Below are 17,279 nucleotides of genomic sequence, written 5' to 3'. Positions count from 1 at the left end.
GTCTGTGTAAACTATAGAGAAAGTCTCAGTGCTATCACCCAGTAGTTTCTGCCGTCAGACGAATCAGACACACCCCTAATTATACTCAAACAAATGAGTTGTAAATAAGATTCACTCCAAACGATGTGCACAAATTGAAAACAAGCAAACAAACAGGTTTTTCCAACCATGATCGTTTTCTGCAGCAGGCTGGAAAGGATTATTGAAAATGAAATTCAGCTTTAGGGACAGCCTCAAGTGGACACCCAAGGAACTTCAGTTTTTGGTAATTTTGTTTTTTTTTTTTAAATTCCCACCAAACTAAAATACAAAGGTTAATTTTTGATACTTGTAGGAAAGATATTTTACAGAACACTCTGACCGTTTGTTTGCAGCTGGTAGTAGCGGTGGAAAATTTCAGGTAAATTTCAGGAGAGTTTCCTGAAATAATTCATATGAATTTTAGCTCAAGAAAATCAGACATTGTCAGGGTTTTGTTGTCGTCATCTTTAACTGCATTTTGGCAAAATTCCTGGGAAATTTTGGTGCAAAACATTTCCTGTTTTTCCCTTTGTTATCAATTCGAATGAGGTTTCCAAAATGTTTTTGGTTGAAACAACAAGATTTAAGGCAAATTTAACTGTGTACCATGAATCACATGTGCAAGAGACCACATTATTTCTGGATATGGAATCTAGAAGTCCTGTTAAGATAAGTTTTGATGAAAGTACTGCAGTGAAAATATCTCATGTTTAAGTTTGACTTAAAGCGGTAACACTAAGAAATACTCATCAAAATGTGCATAAAGAGGCTAGCTACAAAAAAATATTTAGGCCTATATTTAAGAAAGTTGGACTAAGTTAGGAATATTCCCTGAAATTTAATTTATAGCATCATTAAAAAATATTCATTGCACATTTTAGCATGCATGTCTTTATAAAAGAAAACACATTTTTAATATTCATATATGTATATGACCAGGTAAATGCAGTTCATATAAATTCCTGAAAATTCCAGTTAATTCCCATTAATTTCCAAAAACTCCCACAGAAAGTTTCCATCTTTGAAAATTCACAGCATTTTGTGATCCTAGCTGCAACTAAAGTTCACGTTGGCAAAGTTTGTCCCAGCCTCTCCATTCATAAGCCTTCCTTGTAAACAGAAGCTAACTAAACTAAACATCTAAAGATTATGTTTATGTTTGAAAACTGAACTTGTCAGCTTTTTGTCAAAAACTTTTCTCTTTCTAAGGATCAACATATAAGTCAAGTTTCCATAAGTTATTCACTGTCACCAGCCCAGCAGAGAGCGTGTGTGGTACAGATGGAAAAGGCCGACAGAGGGAGAGGAAACCAGTCTTCATGAGACTTTATTTTACATCAGGATCTTTCAGTTACAGATCTGATGGACTGATTTATCCTGGTGAAAGCTGGATACTGAGCATGTTTCTCCTGCTCTGCTCCAGCTCCACCACTACCACAGCACGCAGTCAGTTTGTGTAACTGAAGAAATCCCAGGGGACCCTCAGGATTACACCCACACCCTCCAGTAAGTGGGACTATAAGAGCAGATACTCACACACAGGCTGCCAGTTTTCACAGAGACACAGAGAGGCCCACTATGGTACCACTTTGGTGGTTCTGTCTCTGCTCCTTCACCAGTTCCTCCTCCCCAGTCCCCAGAGCTGAACGGCTACATGGCTAAGCTACTGCGTTACACGGATTAGGGGACGGCGCCTCGGATGAACTACGGGCTCAGGGTGCACTGGTTCAGCTCGAGGAGTGATGGGATTACAGAGAATAGACGTGGAGGCAAAATGTGTCTGGGAACAACAGGAGGAGGAACTCTGGGGGAAATTACTGATGTATTTATTTTACAAACACAGTAACAGTGTGGGAACCAACTCCTCCACTGCTCTCCTGTCTGACAACGAGAGCTCCAGACTGAGGAGTCGACATAACCCATCCAGCAGATGTGAAAGGTGTGTGTGAAAAAGGAGGAAATAAACCAATCCACATTCCTGACACTGTGTTTTTCCTGAGCGCCTCATTGATACTCGCGGCCGGGCAAAGCTCTTAAGAAAGAAGGGAAGGAAAATATTGTCACGTCCTGTTGGGGCCTCAGGAAATCAGCAGTGACCCTGATCCATTGTGTCTACCACATCATAAATACACACGCTGTGAGGAGCCCAGACTGCCACACACAACGCCCCGACAGCAGGTTATCAAATCAAACAGCTCCTCTTCTTATCAGCGGGGTTAAATCTGAGGAACACAAACACACCAGGACAATGGTTCGCAGCTGAGCGTTCAATCTACAGAGACGCTCCTACGACAGCAGCTGTTTCTGCTGGTTACAGCCCGGAGCGGGGATCCACTACAATGTGCCTTCATATCCACCCATATGTGAAGCTAAAAGCTACCTCTACCTGGAGGATGAAGCTCTGGGAATTACATCACTTCCTTTCTGCTAACCAAAACATGTGTAACCCACCAATCAGAGCTCAGAGATCCCTGGAGTGGGAGCAGTCTGCTGGGGTAGAGACTGTTTGGTTGAAATGAGGCTCAAACTCAGGACTGTTGACCGTTCAGTGACTCCTGTATAAATGTTTATTAAGTTTTCTCTTCCTGTTTGTCTTCTACTCTGCTAATCAAGTACACAACGCTGGATTTGTTAACACAGCTGTCAGTTAATCATCTTTTTAAACCAAACGATGAATCAAAATTAAACCTCTTAGAAAAACGAATTAAAGCGTCTTATAGTTTAACCTCTGGTCCATCTGGTTTGTTTAGTCTACACTGTTTCTTTTTTATAGCGACGGCCTGGCTGATTATCTCATTGTTAGATTATCTTGCTGGATTAGCTTGTTGCTTCAACCTTTTTACCTGCTTTAGATTATGGAGGCCTCTGCACAGTGTCTACATTTGGCCGACGCTGCCTACCATGACTCCTTAAAGGGCAACTCCGGTTTTTGGACACCTGGACCTTATTTATAGGTGTGTGCATGCTCATATACTCACTCAGACAAACATCGTGCAGCTCGGAGTCCTTCAGAAGTTATTTAGAACCAGCTGATTTTAGCCGCACTTAGCAGGGGCCACGGCAAGGGAGCTTCAGTGCGGGACATAATCTCTGCAAAATCGCTCATTTGGGCTATATTTTTTCATCCATCACCAGTGTTATCATAAAGTCAGCTCGTCTACCGTCGTCGTTCTGACGCTGTGGTTCCTGGCCCTTCTTCTTTGGCTTCGTGCGAATCTTTATTTGTCCTCAGGAGCGAAGTGAGCACTGCAGACTCGGTGACTGGCCCGCTTCAAATCCTCTATTTCAGTATTTGGATCCATTTTCAGTGCAACGAGCCACACTTTTAGTAATGCCGGATAGTCCAAAGGAAGCCTGTGGAAGCTAAACTTTGAAGAACTTGTCATTTTATTCAGACAAAGTGGGCTTACGAGCTGACTTTATGATAACACTGGCGATGGATGAACAAATATAGCCGAAATGAGCGATTTTGCAGAGATTGTGTCCCGCGCTGAAGCTCCCTTGCCGTGGCCCCCGCTAAGTGCGGCTAAAATCAGTTGGATCTAAATAACTTCTGAAGGACTCCGAGCTGCACGATGTTTGTCTGAGTGAGTATACGAGCATGCACACACCTATAAATAAGGTCCAGGTGTCAAAAAAACGGAGTTGCCCTTTAAGGTTCAAAACAAATTGTAAACCTCTGACTCGAGTCGTACTTAGGTTGGATATAAGGATTATCAGCCAGGTCGATATTTAGCAATTTGAAGCATATCGGCATCTGCCTTTTTTAATCTAGTGGCTGATAAGAAATTAAATTTCAGCCTGTGTCATTTTGGCTCCTTTCTGTCTGCAATCTCTACTCTGTCTCTAGCACCATCTGATTGGTGACACAAAGACATTTTTTTTGAAAACTTGACTTCCTGTTGAAAACTTTAGGGAGCTTTTTATTTTTTTCTAAGGTTTCATTTTACTTTATCAGACAGCTGCTGATCCTGGGAGTTGATGAATAAATATATGCTTAGAGGCTTCAAACAAACTTAAGTGTTGGAGTTCCTGTATGTTCACTTTTACTGCAAATGAATATCGGCCCAGATATCGACCATGAATAAAAATTAAAACTCATAAACATATGCGGTAAAGTGCCGCTTAAAGTCCTGGTTAAAATAAATAAATACAAAGGACAGGATGCTGCACTGACATAGATGTTTACATCATTATTTTACTCAGCAGCTTTAAAGATTGAGAATTCTGCTGCTGTTTGAAAGCATTTAGATCAACGTGTTCATTTTAAGAGAGAATTTTAAACTTTTCTTAGATACACCACACTTAAAATATTCTATGTAAAGAATTGATTGTTAGGAGTCTACATTTAAAAATCACCATGAATGAAGCTCATCTCATGCATATTTCTCCAGGTAAAGGTGTGCAGTTAGTTTATAGCATGACATAACTCATCCGTCAGTGAAGTTTAATTTCCTGTCTGTGGCCGTAAAAAGCCGCAAAGCCTTTGTGATGAATGGGACGGTGAGTGGGAGGAACCACACACGTGAACCCGCGGCTCAGGTGGCGTAATCTGACATAATCCAAGGTGATGCCTTCGTGTACGGCACACGTATGCGGATACCTGCAACGTTACCTGTCATGTCTGCTACAGGTGTGACGTCTGCATCATGTCAACACTCATACATTTTTGATTACTCAGCACTATTTATAAACTTTTGACACCATTTAACAACACAGTCAGTCACATACTGACACACAGTTGAATTCACGTCATATGAAAGCAGCTGTTTCAGTGATACAGAGGTGGATTAAATGATAGTAGCTTTGATTTAATCCAGGATTCAGGGCTGAACTCACCCGGCTGAACCAGATGCTGAGCTGGGTCTCTGAAAGCACGGCGAAGTAAAACCTCTGGGAGCTGGGCTGGATGTGGAAGGGCTCCTCCTCGCTCCTCAGCGGACAAAGCAGCCGCCGCGGCCAGCCGGTTAGAAAATACATGACGGCAAACTCACTCCAACTCAACACCCAAAACAGTGTCGCAACGCCAGGTCGGGGGAGCCCCTCAGTCCTCCTGGTGAGCCATTGGTGCTGGATGATCAAAATAAGAACTTTACAGAAGTAGTGGATGCCTAGCACAAACACTGTCCAGGCTTGAATCCATGAACGCTGTTTAGAAAGATCCCCGCAGCCGAGAGAGCTACACAGCTAGCCCCGAAGCTAACGAGCTATACACGGTAACGGCAGTCCAAGTCGAAAATAAAAGCAGCCAGCTTGACGCCGACAGCGCGCGGCGCCACGCAGGGTGCCGAGGCAGACAAAGGAGTCGGTAAACCTCGAGTCCCGCTGTCGTTTTAATGTCTCTGCTGTCGGAACCAGCGGTGTTTATTAGCGCTAAAGCGTCCAGTTTTCACTACTCTGTGCCTCACAGTCGCCATCTTTACAAGAGTGTCGCTGACTGGACGCTGATTGGTTAACACAGAGACATTTGCTTGGTGTTGACATCTGACGTCAGCACTCCCCGAAGTTAAAACTCCAGTGGAAGTGAGCATGCGTCAAAGTGATAGCGACTCAACGCTGACATCTGGCGGTGGGAAGGAAACAGTAAGAGAAAAATACTTTTCTTTCTCCATTAATTGAGTCAGAAAGAACAATTTTGAGCAATTTTGACGATTGCGAGACTATATTTTAATTCAAGATTCACCTAAATTAGCGTTTAGATATCGAAAATGTTAATTATTCTTTAAAAAAATCTTTTTAACAGTAATACAGAATTTAAAAGTAGAGTGTCGACACAACAGGTACATATCAGATTAAGATCCCAAGATCTCACATTTTATGAAAGATATTTGAGAGTTGATCTTGAGTTGATCTTAATCGCCAGATGGTCTTGTTTTCCGTATTACGTAGGTTTTGTGGTGTTGTTGTTGATGGTTTATCTGTTATAAGTTCAAATGATGATAGTTACTTTTATCTAACAATAATGTTTATCTTTTAATTGTCATGTTCCTTACATGTGTTGGTCCATGTATCTATATGTAATATCTCCTCCCATGTCATGACAGACATATTCAATTATGCGGCTGTTATTTATTTATTATTATCATTTACAATTCTTTAAAAAAATCATTTATCTAAATATATATCATTGCTTTTGCTACTTTTACTATTTTTATTTTGACTTACTTTTTATTCTTGGACTATATGAATAGTGTGGACGAGTTGCACCTTTATCATATTAAACATTTTATATTATACTCGAGCACAAATCAAAAACTTCCTTAATAATAACTCAAAATAATCAATAGGCCGAATTGATATATGTGCTTAAATATGGAGAACAAATGTCAAAGTATCTTTGTTTCTAAAATATGCTATGTGGCTTTTGTTGATGTTATAAACTACAGAAAATTCAGCTGTATTGTTGGAAGTTTGAAAATAAAAGTTGTATTGCTATCCTATTTGTTCAGTAACGTACCTTGGTCTGAATGCCCAGGTTTATTAATTAGTTAATTTAGTTATTTTGTTTTGTTTTGTTTTCCATTTCCAAAGTACACATCAATTAGAATAAAAGAAAATTTGGCTTATTATTACCAGAATTGTGGCTAGAATTAAATTTATGATGCAGCATCCAACTAGAAGTTAAAATTAAATCAAAGTTTTATCCACATAAAATGTCAACAGGTCAATTTGTGGATAAATGTTGATTGATTCCGCTCAACAGGTGGCGGTAATGAGCAGTTATGGGCGTTTAATGACAAGTACAAAACAAATACAAAATAAAAATAAAAATACGTTAGGGGAATATTCTTATTAGACAGCTTGTAAAAGCTTGCACAGTTATGTTTCCAGAGACAAAAATCCTCGTTTAAATAAGTTTACAGCAGCATTTATCAGCATCAAACTTCCAGACTTGTTTGTCGGTAGGTGGCGGTAAAACGTGTTTAGCTGTCGTTAGCTGCCAAAGAGTGAAGAAGAAGAAGAAGAATTAAAGCAGAAGCATGGCTGCTGACATGAGATTACCAACTATCCGAAAAGCAGTTTCTCTAACAGATTCTGCTTTTGACCGGAAAGATCTCGTCGTCCCCGGGGATGTTATCACCTCTGACACCGGTTTCATGAGGTAGGCTAACTCCAGCTAGCTTCTAGCGGAAAGAGCGGCTGTCTGTGCTACAGCTCTGTGTTTTCATACAAGGAAATCATCTAAAAGGGGCTTAGTATTCGTTAGTATAAGTTTTTCTTCTGATCTTCACTTTGATAACCAGAAAATAAACATTCACCGTTTATTTCCAGGGGTCATGGTACCTATGTTGATGAAGAGAAGCTAACAGCATCTGTTGCTGGAGAGGTGCAGAGAGTGGACAAGCTAATCTGTGTCAGACCACTGAAGACCAGGTAAGAGAGGAAGGATCATAACCTTCATTATTCAGAGGAGAAAGTAAGAGCAGGTGATTCATGATTATAGATTAAATGTGTGTTTGTGGTTTGCAGGTTTAACGGTGAGGTTGGTGATGTAGTGGTGGGCAGAATCACAGAGGTAAGACATTTTTCCCATATGTAGTTTCATATATATGTTAAAGTAGAGATGTATGACTAGAATGATTTGTGCTCAGTGTAAGCAACAACTTTTTTGTGCAGGTACAACAGAAACGATGGAAGGTGGAGACCAACTCCCGCCTGGACTCTGTGCTCCTGTTGTCTTCTGTCAATCTTCCTGGAGGAGAGCTGGTGAGATGCTTAAAATATCTGATTCACACAGAGAAAACAGTTGCTTTACTCATTTTTCAGGGCTCCTGCGGATCCTTGAAAAGTCTTAAAAGGCATTGGATTCATAATTCTAAAAATAAGGCCTGAATTAGCATTAAAAAGTCTTTAATCCAAATTTCAAAAGTCTTAAAAATTTGAACACAGTAGTAAGATTTATGTTAGTTTGAAGTAAAAAAAAATTAAGTAACATTAATCTATTTTTCTAAATAATTTCCTGATTTACTCTTGTGGCAACATCCCATAATCACAGTAGCGGAACTAACAAAACAGTGATGTGGTTGCACCAGGAACTTTTAAAGCAGATGCATGTCTTGGTTCTACCTAGGGTGCCTGGAGAGAGAAAAAAATAAGGAAAAATTGGCAAAAAAAAAAAAAAAATCAAAAGTGGCTTAGGGAAATTGATTATGGCAGCAAAATTGAGAATTTAATTTGAAATTAAATTTTAAAAACCATGTAAAAATTCCAAAAATGGTTTTGACAGCGGCCAAAAAAGATGAATGGGGGCAAAATAGGCATAAAGTTGTAAAAATGGGGTTAAAAAAAGGTAAAAAGTGATGTTTTATGTAAAATAAACATTGGGTTAAAATTGCCTCTAACCCAGGTAATTCACGTGGTGTTTTTGTTTGTTAGTTTTGTTTGTTTCAATTGTGGTTTGTTGTCGACTTGTTTCTAAATTTGATTTACAACGTCATTAAAAAAGTCTTAAATTTAACTTGCCTTGAGCTGTAGGAACCCTGTTTTTAAAAGATGCTTCATTTGACTTCTTTCAGAGGAGACGATCTGCAGAAGACGAGCTCACCATGAGGGAGTACCTCCAGGAGGGCGATCTCATTAGTGTGAGTCCGATTTCTTTTTTTTTAAATAGTTTCTTTCTTATTTTTATCACCAAGTCTTATGACTTTTTTGTCATTTTTTTGTACTTCCAGGCAGAGGTGCAGTCTGTCTTCTCAGATGGAGCTCTTTCACTCCACACCCGCAGTTTAAAGTATGGAAAAGTAAGTTGGCTCAGTGGTCCTAATGAAGGGTACAGGTCTGTTATTATCCTGAAAAAAATACTTTGGGTAGAGCTGATTTAACCCAAAGGTTTCATATTTGTAGTTCAATTCAAAAGCCCAGTATGTAATTGAGGGCCAGGATTCACACAGAGTTAAACTGTAGGATCATACTGTTTAAAGTTTTAATGTTCCCTCATTTTCTGGACACCCTGGTTCATATCCTGTGTTGTTTTTATTTCTTTCTCATTATCAGCTGGGTCAAGGCGTGCTGGTGCAGCTTTCTCCATCACTGATCAAGAGGCAGAAAACACATTTCCACAACCTGCCATGTGGTGCATCCATCATCCTGGGGAACAACGGCTTTGTGTGGTTGTATCCTACTCCAGGGCAACAGGATGAGGAGGCCGGAGGCTTTTACACCAGCCTGGAGGTAGGAACTTAAGAAACCAAGAGAAATGTCAACAGCTGAAACACTCAGTTATCAGTAAATACACACAATCTTTAGAGGAGCAATAGTAGATACTTTAATATGTTCAAACCATACTGATAAGACTTTCTCACTTTTCCAGTCTTGTTTTCTTTGAGTTACGTTTCTGCATCAACAGTATTTGTCAGTGTTTGCTAATCTGTTTATCTGATTTTGTCTCTGTTTTTTCAGCCCGTCAGTCTTTCAGACAGAGAAGTAATATCTCGGTTAAGAAACTGTCTTCTGGCCCTGGCTGCTCACAAAGTCCTCCTGTACGACACCAGTGTTCTCTATTGCTATGAATCCTCAGTTCAGCACCAGGTAAGGAGCACAGAATAAGATATATATAAAGAGTAGTATTGACAATTTGAGGTCATCACTGCATGGTCCCTGCCATTTTACAATGTACAGCAGTTTTATTGTAAAGAAAAAAAGTAATTTGACTCTTTACCATATTGTGCCATCTAGTGGCAGAGTTGCAAAACTACAGGCATAGTTCTGCTAATCATATGCCTCAGTTTGGACTTTGATAAAACTGTTAAAAAATGATGGATGCTGATGCTTTTTTAGGTGAAGAACAGGTTTTATTCTCAGCATCACATAAATATTTCACTTTGCCAACAACATAATACTATCATCATACTGTGTTGGCACAGTTAACTTTCTGTGCTTTCAGTTGATGATGTTGATATAATATTGAAAAGTTTTCTCTTATGCTCATAATCCTGCACAACAAAGCTAAGACAGTTTATATAAAGAAATATCTGAGATACTTTCTGCTGCAGGCTAAAGTACACTGGAGTACACTAGAGTACCAACCTTCATAGTATGCCTCAGTCATAAAAATCACATCTATTTAAACTGAAATAATGTGAAGTCACATATAAATTCTTAATTTGTATTTTTAATTTCTCTGCTGCTCTGTTTTCATAAAGTTTGTGTTTCTGTGTGTGTTTCTGTGTGTGTTTCTGTAGGTCAAAGACATCCTGAAGCCAGAAGTGATGGAAGAGATTGTAATGTTGACTCAACAGAAGCTGTTAGAACAGGAAGGGTAAAGAACCCATATCCTAACTGACCTCCAGACAATACCATGATCACATCCAGCAGCTTAAAGAGGGACCATTTATACAAGGACTGAACCGGCCTTTTCTTATAGACCCCTTTCCCAGGGTTAGTCAGTTATGTTGTTGAACAGTGAACTTCAAACTGAGGTCACTAGAGCAACTGTTTTCATGTTATACAGATGTATTTTGATATGTGGTGTTTCAGTAAAAAAAAAAAAAAAAAACTATATGTAATAAATTCTCTGTGTTGTGTTTTTTTCCAACTTTGCTATTTATCTAGTTCTTTAACCATCCATTTAATGTTTATTCAAAATGTTAATTTTTGCGAAATAAAAAAATATGTTTTTCAATCAGCTGACAAAAAAACAAGAAATACTTTGAAGGACTATTTTTGGATTTTTTTAATACTCATCTGGAATACTTTAAGCTTCCTCTGAAATACATAAATGTTTCTTTAAATCTTAGTAATATCTCACAAATCTTGGGATATTTTTTTTATTTCTTTGCAATACAATTTGAATTTTCTGTATGCTATGGGAAGCCATTTCTGCCATTTAATAAAAGTAAAAAGTTAAAATTATGACTTCTTATCTTATTATTTTGACCTTTTTTATTTTAAATATTTATTCTGACTGGTTTAACTGGGCTCTTTGGTCTCTTTTTTTTTTCAATTTATCTATTTTTTTGTCAATATTAATGTCAAACAATATCATTGAAAGTATACGTATACAGAATTCAATATTATAACATCCCACAAGACAAAGGAAGAACATACAGAACATGTGCCAGAAGTAAATCGATCAAATAAGAAAGAAAAGTAATACAAAGTCTTTTTTTTTTTAGTTAAAACAATGAAATAAATTTAAGCATTCAAGAGTCTTTATAGCTTTGAAGTTTAAAGAAGTCTGAATAGACTCAGGGTATTGTTGTAATTCTAAAAGAAACAGTTTAAAAATAGCTTTTTATAAAAGTGAATTTGCATTTATAAATATGAAATTTAGCAAAGATGATAAGTAAATTAATAATGTAAAATTTATTCTTTTTGGAACCACAGGTTAAAATTATGAAAAAATTATGACTTCTTGTCTCATTATTTCAACCTTTTTTATTTTTAATCTTTATTTTGACTGGTATAACTGGGCTTCCATACTCCACAGACTGTCTTTTCCAGCGTAATAAGATTTTAGCTTTGGTCTCATATACTAGCCCACGCACGCACATGACGTCACACGTCGTCCCACCCACATACTTCTGTAAACCACCTTGCGTATGGAAGTATGGCGGCACAAGCGACACAGCTACTACTCGGCCAAAGTTTGGTGCAGAGATTTCCAGGTGAAAACAATGAGTGAGCGCAGGCACAGAGGGGTCGGTAACGAAGATCTGGGCGGCTGCGAACAGAGGAAAGAGCTAGCAGGAAGAGTCGTCGGTCTGTGGCCGGCTGAGTTTCCTCCATTTCTCTTCACCTCCTTGATTGAAGTGCATTTAGTCCGGGTACCACAGGGGAAGACACTCCGCAAGACGGGAAGAGTGGACACGGAAGTTTGAAACAGACTGAAAACTCTGGCTTTGGGAGACTTTTTGCAAACGTTAAAGTTGTGGCAACCAGAAAGTGATTTTGGAGACATTATTGTGCACTTGCCCGACGTTTCTACCCAGCGTGTAAACAGCGACTCGGCGAGAGCCAACTGTTGAGTGCTCCACCAGCTAACGTTAGTTAGCCTCTATGGCTAACTTAACCATTAGCTCAAAGACGCCAGCTAACCAACAATGTAAACATTTCCAAAGCAATGTAAGTCAACATTCACACTTTGAGCTTATGTGTAACTCTAAAACACGAAGTGTAAGTTTGGGATAAGTTGGTACAAGTGTCTCATTAAAGTTCCTATCCTTAACTTTTTCTCCTAAAAAACAACAACTCACATTTTAAGATCTTAATTCTTAACATTTAAAGAGATTCAATTCAACACTCTCAGTGGTATTTATCCTTCTGCGGATTTTCTAAGTCAACGCTTTGGCTTTAAAACAAATAATTGTTCCTTTTTTACTGACCATATCAATAACTACAGAACATGTATTTTTTTTAAATGTGTGTAATTAACATCACTGGTTGTCAAAAAATGTACCAACTCCTGATTTTAAATGTGAAAATATTTTGTACAGCTTCATAATTAAGAACTCTTTGTATGATCTATGAATTAATACCATAATAATCTTAGGGAAGTTCTTTATTCATAAAAATTAGGGATGCACGATATTGGATTTTTGCTAATATCCGATATGGCGATATATCGAAACCCCTTTTGGCCGATACTGATACCGATAATCACAAGTTTGTTTTTTTCTCTGTAAAGAAAGCTAAGTCTATCCTGTACTGGAATTTATATGTTACTCTTGTTGTGACGGTCTTATTTGTTTAAGAAACACACATAAAACAAGACAAAAAACATTTGATTTTACCATTAATAAGAAATGTGTTATTTTTTCAAACTCAAGACATTCAGTATTGTAATACAGAAAAATAATTTCTTTAGATCACATGAACTTTAAATGTACAATGCATTTTTAAACATAACCAAGTTGCATTTGATTATTTTAGAGCTACTGTAACAACCTGGTGACAGACACAGACTCTGCAGAGTAAATAAATGAAGTGCTACATTTTATTTAAGGAGCTTATTTTTCAGATGGAAAATAATAATAATCCTAACTGAATAGCACATTATCGGCTGTGAATATCGGCAGAAATTTTCATATCTGCCGATACCAATAAACAGGTTTTTAAGCTTTTATCAGCCGATACCAATATTGTGCTGGTAGAAGATGCAAGACTCATGGACAACTCCTAGCCATTTCAAAACAAACAGAACTGTTTCGGCTATCCATCATTTTATTTTATTTTATTTCATTTATTTTTGTTTTTTTTGTATTTTTGATATGTATATATGTATTAGAGCTGAAACGATTCCTCGAATAATTCAAGGTACTCGATTTCAAAAAATGATCGAGGAATTTTCTCCGCCTCGAGGAATCGTTTAATTTTTAAAAAGCTCAAAGAGTGGCTTATTGAGGCCATATTTAGAGTTTTCAGAACCTTCAAGCCCCCTCTTTTTCAAAATAGCGACAAGCAACAAATCTAGCTTCTCTTCTGGAGTTTGGAGACTGATATGAAAGCGTGTATTGATCAGCATCAGCTGCTTGTATCTCATATCTCATCAGATCGCACGGAACTTTTGAATTTATCGCCCAAAGTCATTTGACTTTACGCTTGCTTGAAACAATTTTTCATTTGAAAAATAACTGCTCTTTAACTTAAAATGTGTTTTATCCGATTACTCGATTAATCGATGGAATTATCAGTAGAATACTCGAAATACTAAAATATTCGATAGCTGCAGCCCTAATATATATACATATTTTTAAATTTTATTTTGTATGTCCGTACCTCTTGTACGATTGTTGATATTTTGAAACTGATCTCTCTCAGTCTATTAACTGAGTGATTTAATTTAAAAAAAAAAAAGTTGGTACAAGTTGGTCATTTCCACTTAACGTGCTTCTTGTGGACGAGTGACTGTTTCTGACATTGTTTTTGTCGTAAAACAGGTTGCCAAAGGATAAAAGAAGTCGGGAATATAACAGTAATGGCCTGCTAAACTTCAGATGTAAGTATTTTCTCAACAGTTTGTGCTCATGATAAAGTTATTTTCTGTCTAACTCCAACACTATGTCCCCAAACAGGTATGTTTGTAGCCTGAAGCACACTTCCGTTAGCCAAAGCTAGTTTCCTAATTTAATGAACATCCTTTCTGAGACTGCACTGTCTGATGAGTGAAAGCAGGACACTTTACTGAATCGAGTATTAATCAGGATATTGCATTGGATAGAAACTTATTATACAACTACTAATAATATAAACCCTTTATACATCTCCATAGCATTGTAAGACTACAAACCAGGATTATTCATACACATCTCTGCTGTTTGGATGCTGTCTTTATGTTAAATATACGCCCAGTGTCTCCAGATTAAATCATCATTGATTGTTTGTTTTCCCCCAGACTACTTTGGATCCCGAACTCTGACCTCTGAGGCATCCAGTCTCCATTAAAGCATGATAAACAGAGACACTACGGATTAATTTGTGAATGATATCACCCCAGTGGAGGACAGACTGAGACAGGGACAGGGCTTCCCATCCTGCCCCGACCCCCTTCCCTGACTGGTGTCCAACTGTTTGACGGTGAGCAACAAAGTCCAGCTTGGAGAGTCCCGGCTGCGGCCTGGCACCCTGCCCTTATGGGGCAGCAGCCGGGGAAGTTTGTAGGGGATCAGAGGAGACCCAGTCTGCCAGCCTTCATCAAGGGTGGGAAGAGAGAGTCGTCACGCCATGGGACCCAGCCCTGTAACGTTTTTGCTGTGCACGGTAAAAACACATTTCCTAATCTTTCTGATATCACTTCATATGAAAGCAGCATGGTTTCACCCTCACAGCTTTGTCAGGGATTAGATCTGCAGCCTTCCTGACAGCAGGGTTGTATTGACTGTTGTGGAAAATGAAGAAATCATGATGCAGCACAAGTTACTGTTCATTAATAGAAGTCACAAAAGTGTATAGATACCCTCAGCTCTGCGGTGGTTGCATCACTGAGATTGCTGCTTGCAGCTGAATAAGAAATTTGCTTGCGCAACCTGGGGCAGAGAAAGTGTTGTGAGCTTTAAAGCGATGCAGTAATAGTTTGTGTGCAGATAACTTAGCCTAATAACCAGGGATTTGCTGACAGTTTGATGCCAGCGTGTTATGGTATGGAGACTGAAGATGCCTTTGTTGTGTGGCAGAGCTCAACAGTGCCTCCTCCTGTGTTTGTTTAGGATGGTGTATGGCTTTCACAGGAAGTCCATAAGATATGTTTGATAGAAGGAGAAGGAAATCCCAATCAGGAGTTCTCAAACAGAAAGTGGACATGTTTTGTTTGTCTTATTTGAAACACAGTAGAGTAAATACAGATGTAGTCTTCTGTCTGTGCATTGTGTTCATTTTGTCCCTATTTCTGCAGTTTTCCATGAATCTTACTGATACAGTTTCAAACAAAGCAGTACCACTGGAAACCAGGGGGCAGTGTTGCTGTTACTAACTGATATGTAGCTTACGTTTGACAGGAAGAAGAAACAACAACTTTCGTGTTGTATTGAACTAGAGCTGAAACGATTCCTCGAATGATTCAAGGTACTCGATTACAAAAAATACTCGAGTAATTTCCTCCGCCTCGAGGAATCGTTTAATTTTAAAAAAGATCAAAAAGTGGTTTTTTTAAACAGAGCTGACATTTAGAGAGTTTTCAGACCCCTCAAGCTACCTCTTATACAAAATAGCAACTAGCAACAAAGCTAGCTTCTTTTCTGGAGTTTGGAGACTAATGGGTCATTCTACCAAACGGGTGCCATTTGGGTCCGCAACATTTGATGAGATGTACAAGGCACAAAAAATGTGTCAAAGTGTTTTTACAGATTTTGGAGCTACCAAAAATGTATTTTATCCGATTACTCGATTAATCGATGGGATTTTCAGTAGAATACTCGATTACTAAAATATTTGATAGCTGCCGCCCTATATTGAACAGCCTCACCTCCTACAACGCTGCCTCTATTTTTTGTCTTTTATGTTAAAGCTACATCAGCAACACCTCCTCCTTAGTCGCCATGTTTGTTTTTGAGTTTGTTGTTGTCATTAACTTTGACTCTGGGCTGCTCCCCCTGGTGGATGTACTGGTTAACAGCAATGCCAATGTAAAGGACGTATGGAAGTATGACAGCAGTTATGGTAACTTGCTTTGAAAAGATGGAGACATCTTAAAGGGAGGAGACATGGACCTTTAGATGCTCTCATCAGCTCTGCTGTGAGTGCCTGGATTGCAGGACGTGATGTTGCTCCTCTTTTCTTGAGCTCTTCTTAGAGCTGGTTGGGGCTGAGGGGGTATTCAGACCTGGACTGTTTGGTCCTCTTTTAATGGACCAGGGTTCGTTTCCCACGCTGGTGCAGACTTTTCCTCCAGGTGTGAATAGACACAAACGAACCCTGGTGCGGACCAAACAACCGGACCCAGACCCACTTTTTGAGGTGGTCTCGGTCCGCTTCCAAACGAACGAACTCTGGTGCGGTTCGTGGTTCTATTAATTATAAAACTGTCAACATAAGTAGTACTGTAGTGTAAACCAATGATAAATAAGAACAAGTTGTGAACACAATAACAGATAAACAAGTCAAAATGTAAACACACAATGAGCAACTAACATGACATATAAACGCTGTATTTTAGTCTTACATTAGATAATGGTGGACATGTGAAATAACTGTAGCATTTATCTCTGTTTATCTCACAAAAAGGCAACTAACACGATGTTAAAACGTCATTCTATAATCTTACATTAGATAATGGTGGATGGAGGGGGCGGGCACTCAGGCAACGTGCAGCCCAACACACAGACACACAGGAACAGGAGCGACAGAATCTCCGCGGAGCAACATTTTTTATAATCGGTTACATTTTGGCCAATGTTGATTAATCGGTGACAGGCATAATCGAACCGATTAATCGGCCCGACAGATTAATCGGCCCGACAGATTAATCAGTCTGACTGATTAATCTGTCGGGCTCTAGTCACGACCACAGAGTGTATAATTAATGGATGTAGTCTCCTCACCTGTCTGTTTCTGAAACAGATTTTTGAAGCTAATCAGCTGTTGCGGCCATATTGAAAGTGATGCGAGCTTCGAGTGCAGCTATAGGGCGCTCGTCAGTCACATGAGCTGAGCTGTGCCTCTGATTGGGCAAACTTGCGATCTCAATATCCTGTAAACTTCAGAATTAGAAAAAAAATCACTCAATTAGAGATTCAGACAGGAAGCGTTTGTGCCAGGCTGTAAATCGTTTTTTTTTCTGCTGTGAAAACGCCTTTTTTTGGCTTGTTCTGACAAACGCCAACAGC

General features: G+C 38.8%; 3 protein-coding genes across 4 annotated transcripts in view; 2 read left to right on the top strand and 1 right to left on the bottom strand.

Annotated features, from left to right (window-relative positions):
- The window catches only part of ric1 (RIC1 homolog, RAB6A GEF complex partner 1), a 46,789-nt gene extending 41,341 nt beyond the window's left edge, over positions 1-5,448 (bottom strand). Inside the window, exon 1 of the mRNA XM_074690329.1 lies at positions 4,861-5,448. Within this exon, the coding sequence (XP_074546430.1) occupies positions 4,861-5,001 (141 nt within the window). The 5' untranslated portion in view covers positions 5,002-5,448. The remainder of the gene's footprint in view (positions 1-4,860) is intronic.
- A 1,509-nt stretch (positions 5,449-6,957) lies between these two features.
- On the top strand, positions 6,958-10,502 carry exosc2 (exosome component 2). Of its 2 annotated transcripts, none has more exons than XM_074690562.1 (9): positions 6,958-7,123; positions 7,294-7,395; positions 7,492-7,537; positions 7,639-7,728; positions 8,538-8,603; positions 8,694-8,762; positions 9,016-9,192; positions 9,421-9,500; positions 10,203-10,502. In XM_074690562.1, the coding sequence occupies exons 1-9, from the start codon at positions 7,002-7,004 to the stop codon at positions 10,216-10,218; spliced, it is 768 nt and encodes a 255-aa protein (XP_074546663.1). In that variant the 5' UTR covers positions 6,958-7,001; the 3' UTR covers positions 10,219-10,502. The 2 variants fall into 2 exon arrangements, with proteins under 2 accessions (XP_074546663.1, XP_074546662.1); XM_074690561.1 differs by having other exon boundaries at positions 9,421-9,549; positions 10,203-10,498.
- Positions 10,503-11,536: 1,034 nt separating this feature from the next.
- Positions 11,537-17,279, top strand: part of abl1 (c-abl oncogene 1, non-receptor tyrosine kinase) — a 40,064-nt gene continuing 34,321 nt past the window's right edge. Inside the window, exons 1-3 of the mRNA XM_074690216.1 lie at positions 11,537-12,084; positions 13,899-13,957; positions 14,354-14,718. Coding sequence (XP_074546317.1) covers positions 14,592-14,718 — 127 coding nt within the window. The 5' untranslated portion in view covers positions 11,537-12,084; positions 13,899-13,957; positions 14,354-14,591. The remainder of the gene's footprint in view (positions 12,085-13,898; positions 13,958-14,353; positions 14,719-17,279) is intronic.

Source organism: Halichoeres trimaculatus, unplaced genomic scaffold (genome assembly GCF_033239565.1).
Source record: "Halichoeres trimaculatus isolate MK-OKI-2021-1 unplaced genomic scaffold, fHalTri1.1 fHalTri1_scaffold_16, whole genome shotgun sequence".
Taxonomy (NCBI): Eukaryota; Metazoa; Chordata; class Actinopteri; order Labriformes; family Labridae; genus Halichoeres; species Halichoeres trimaculatus.
Note: the sequence above shows the minus strand (reverse complement) of the source record. Positions and strands in the feature narration are given on the sequence as shown.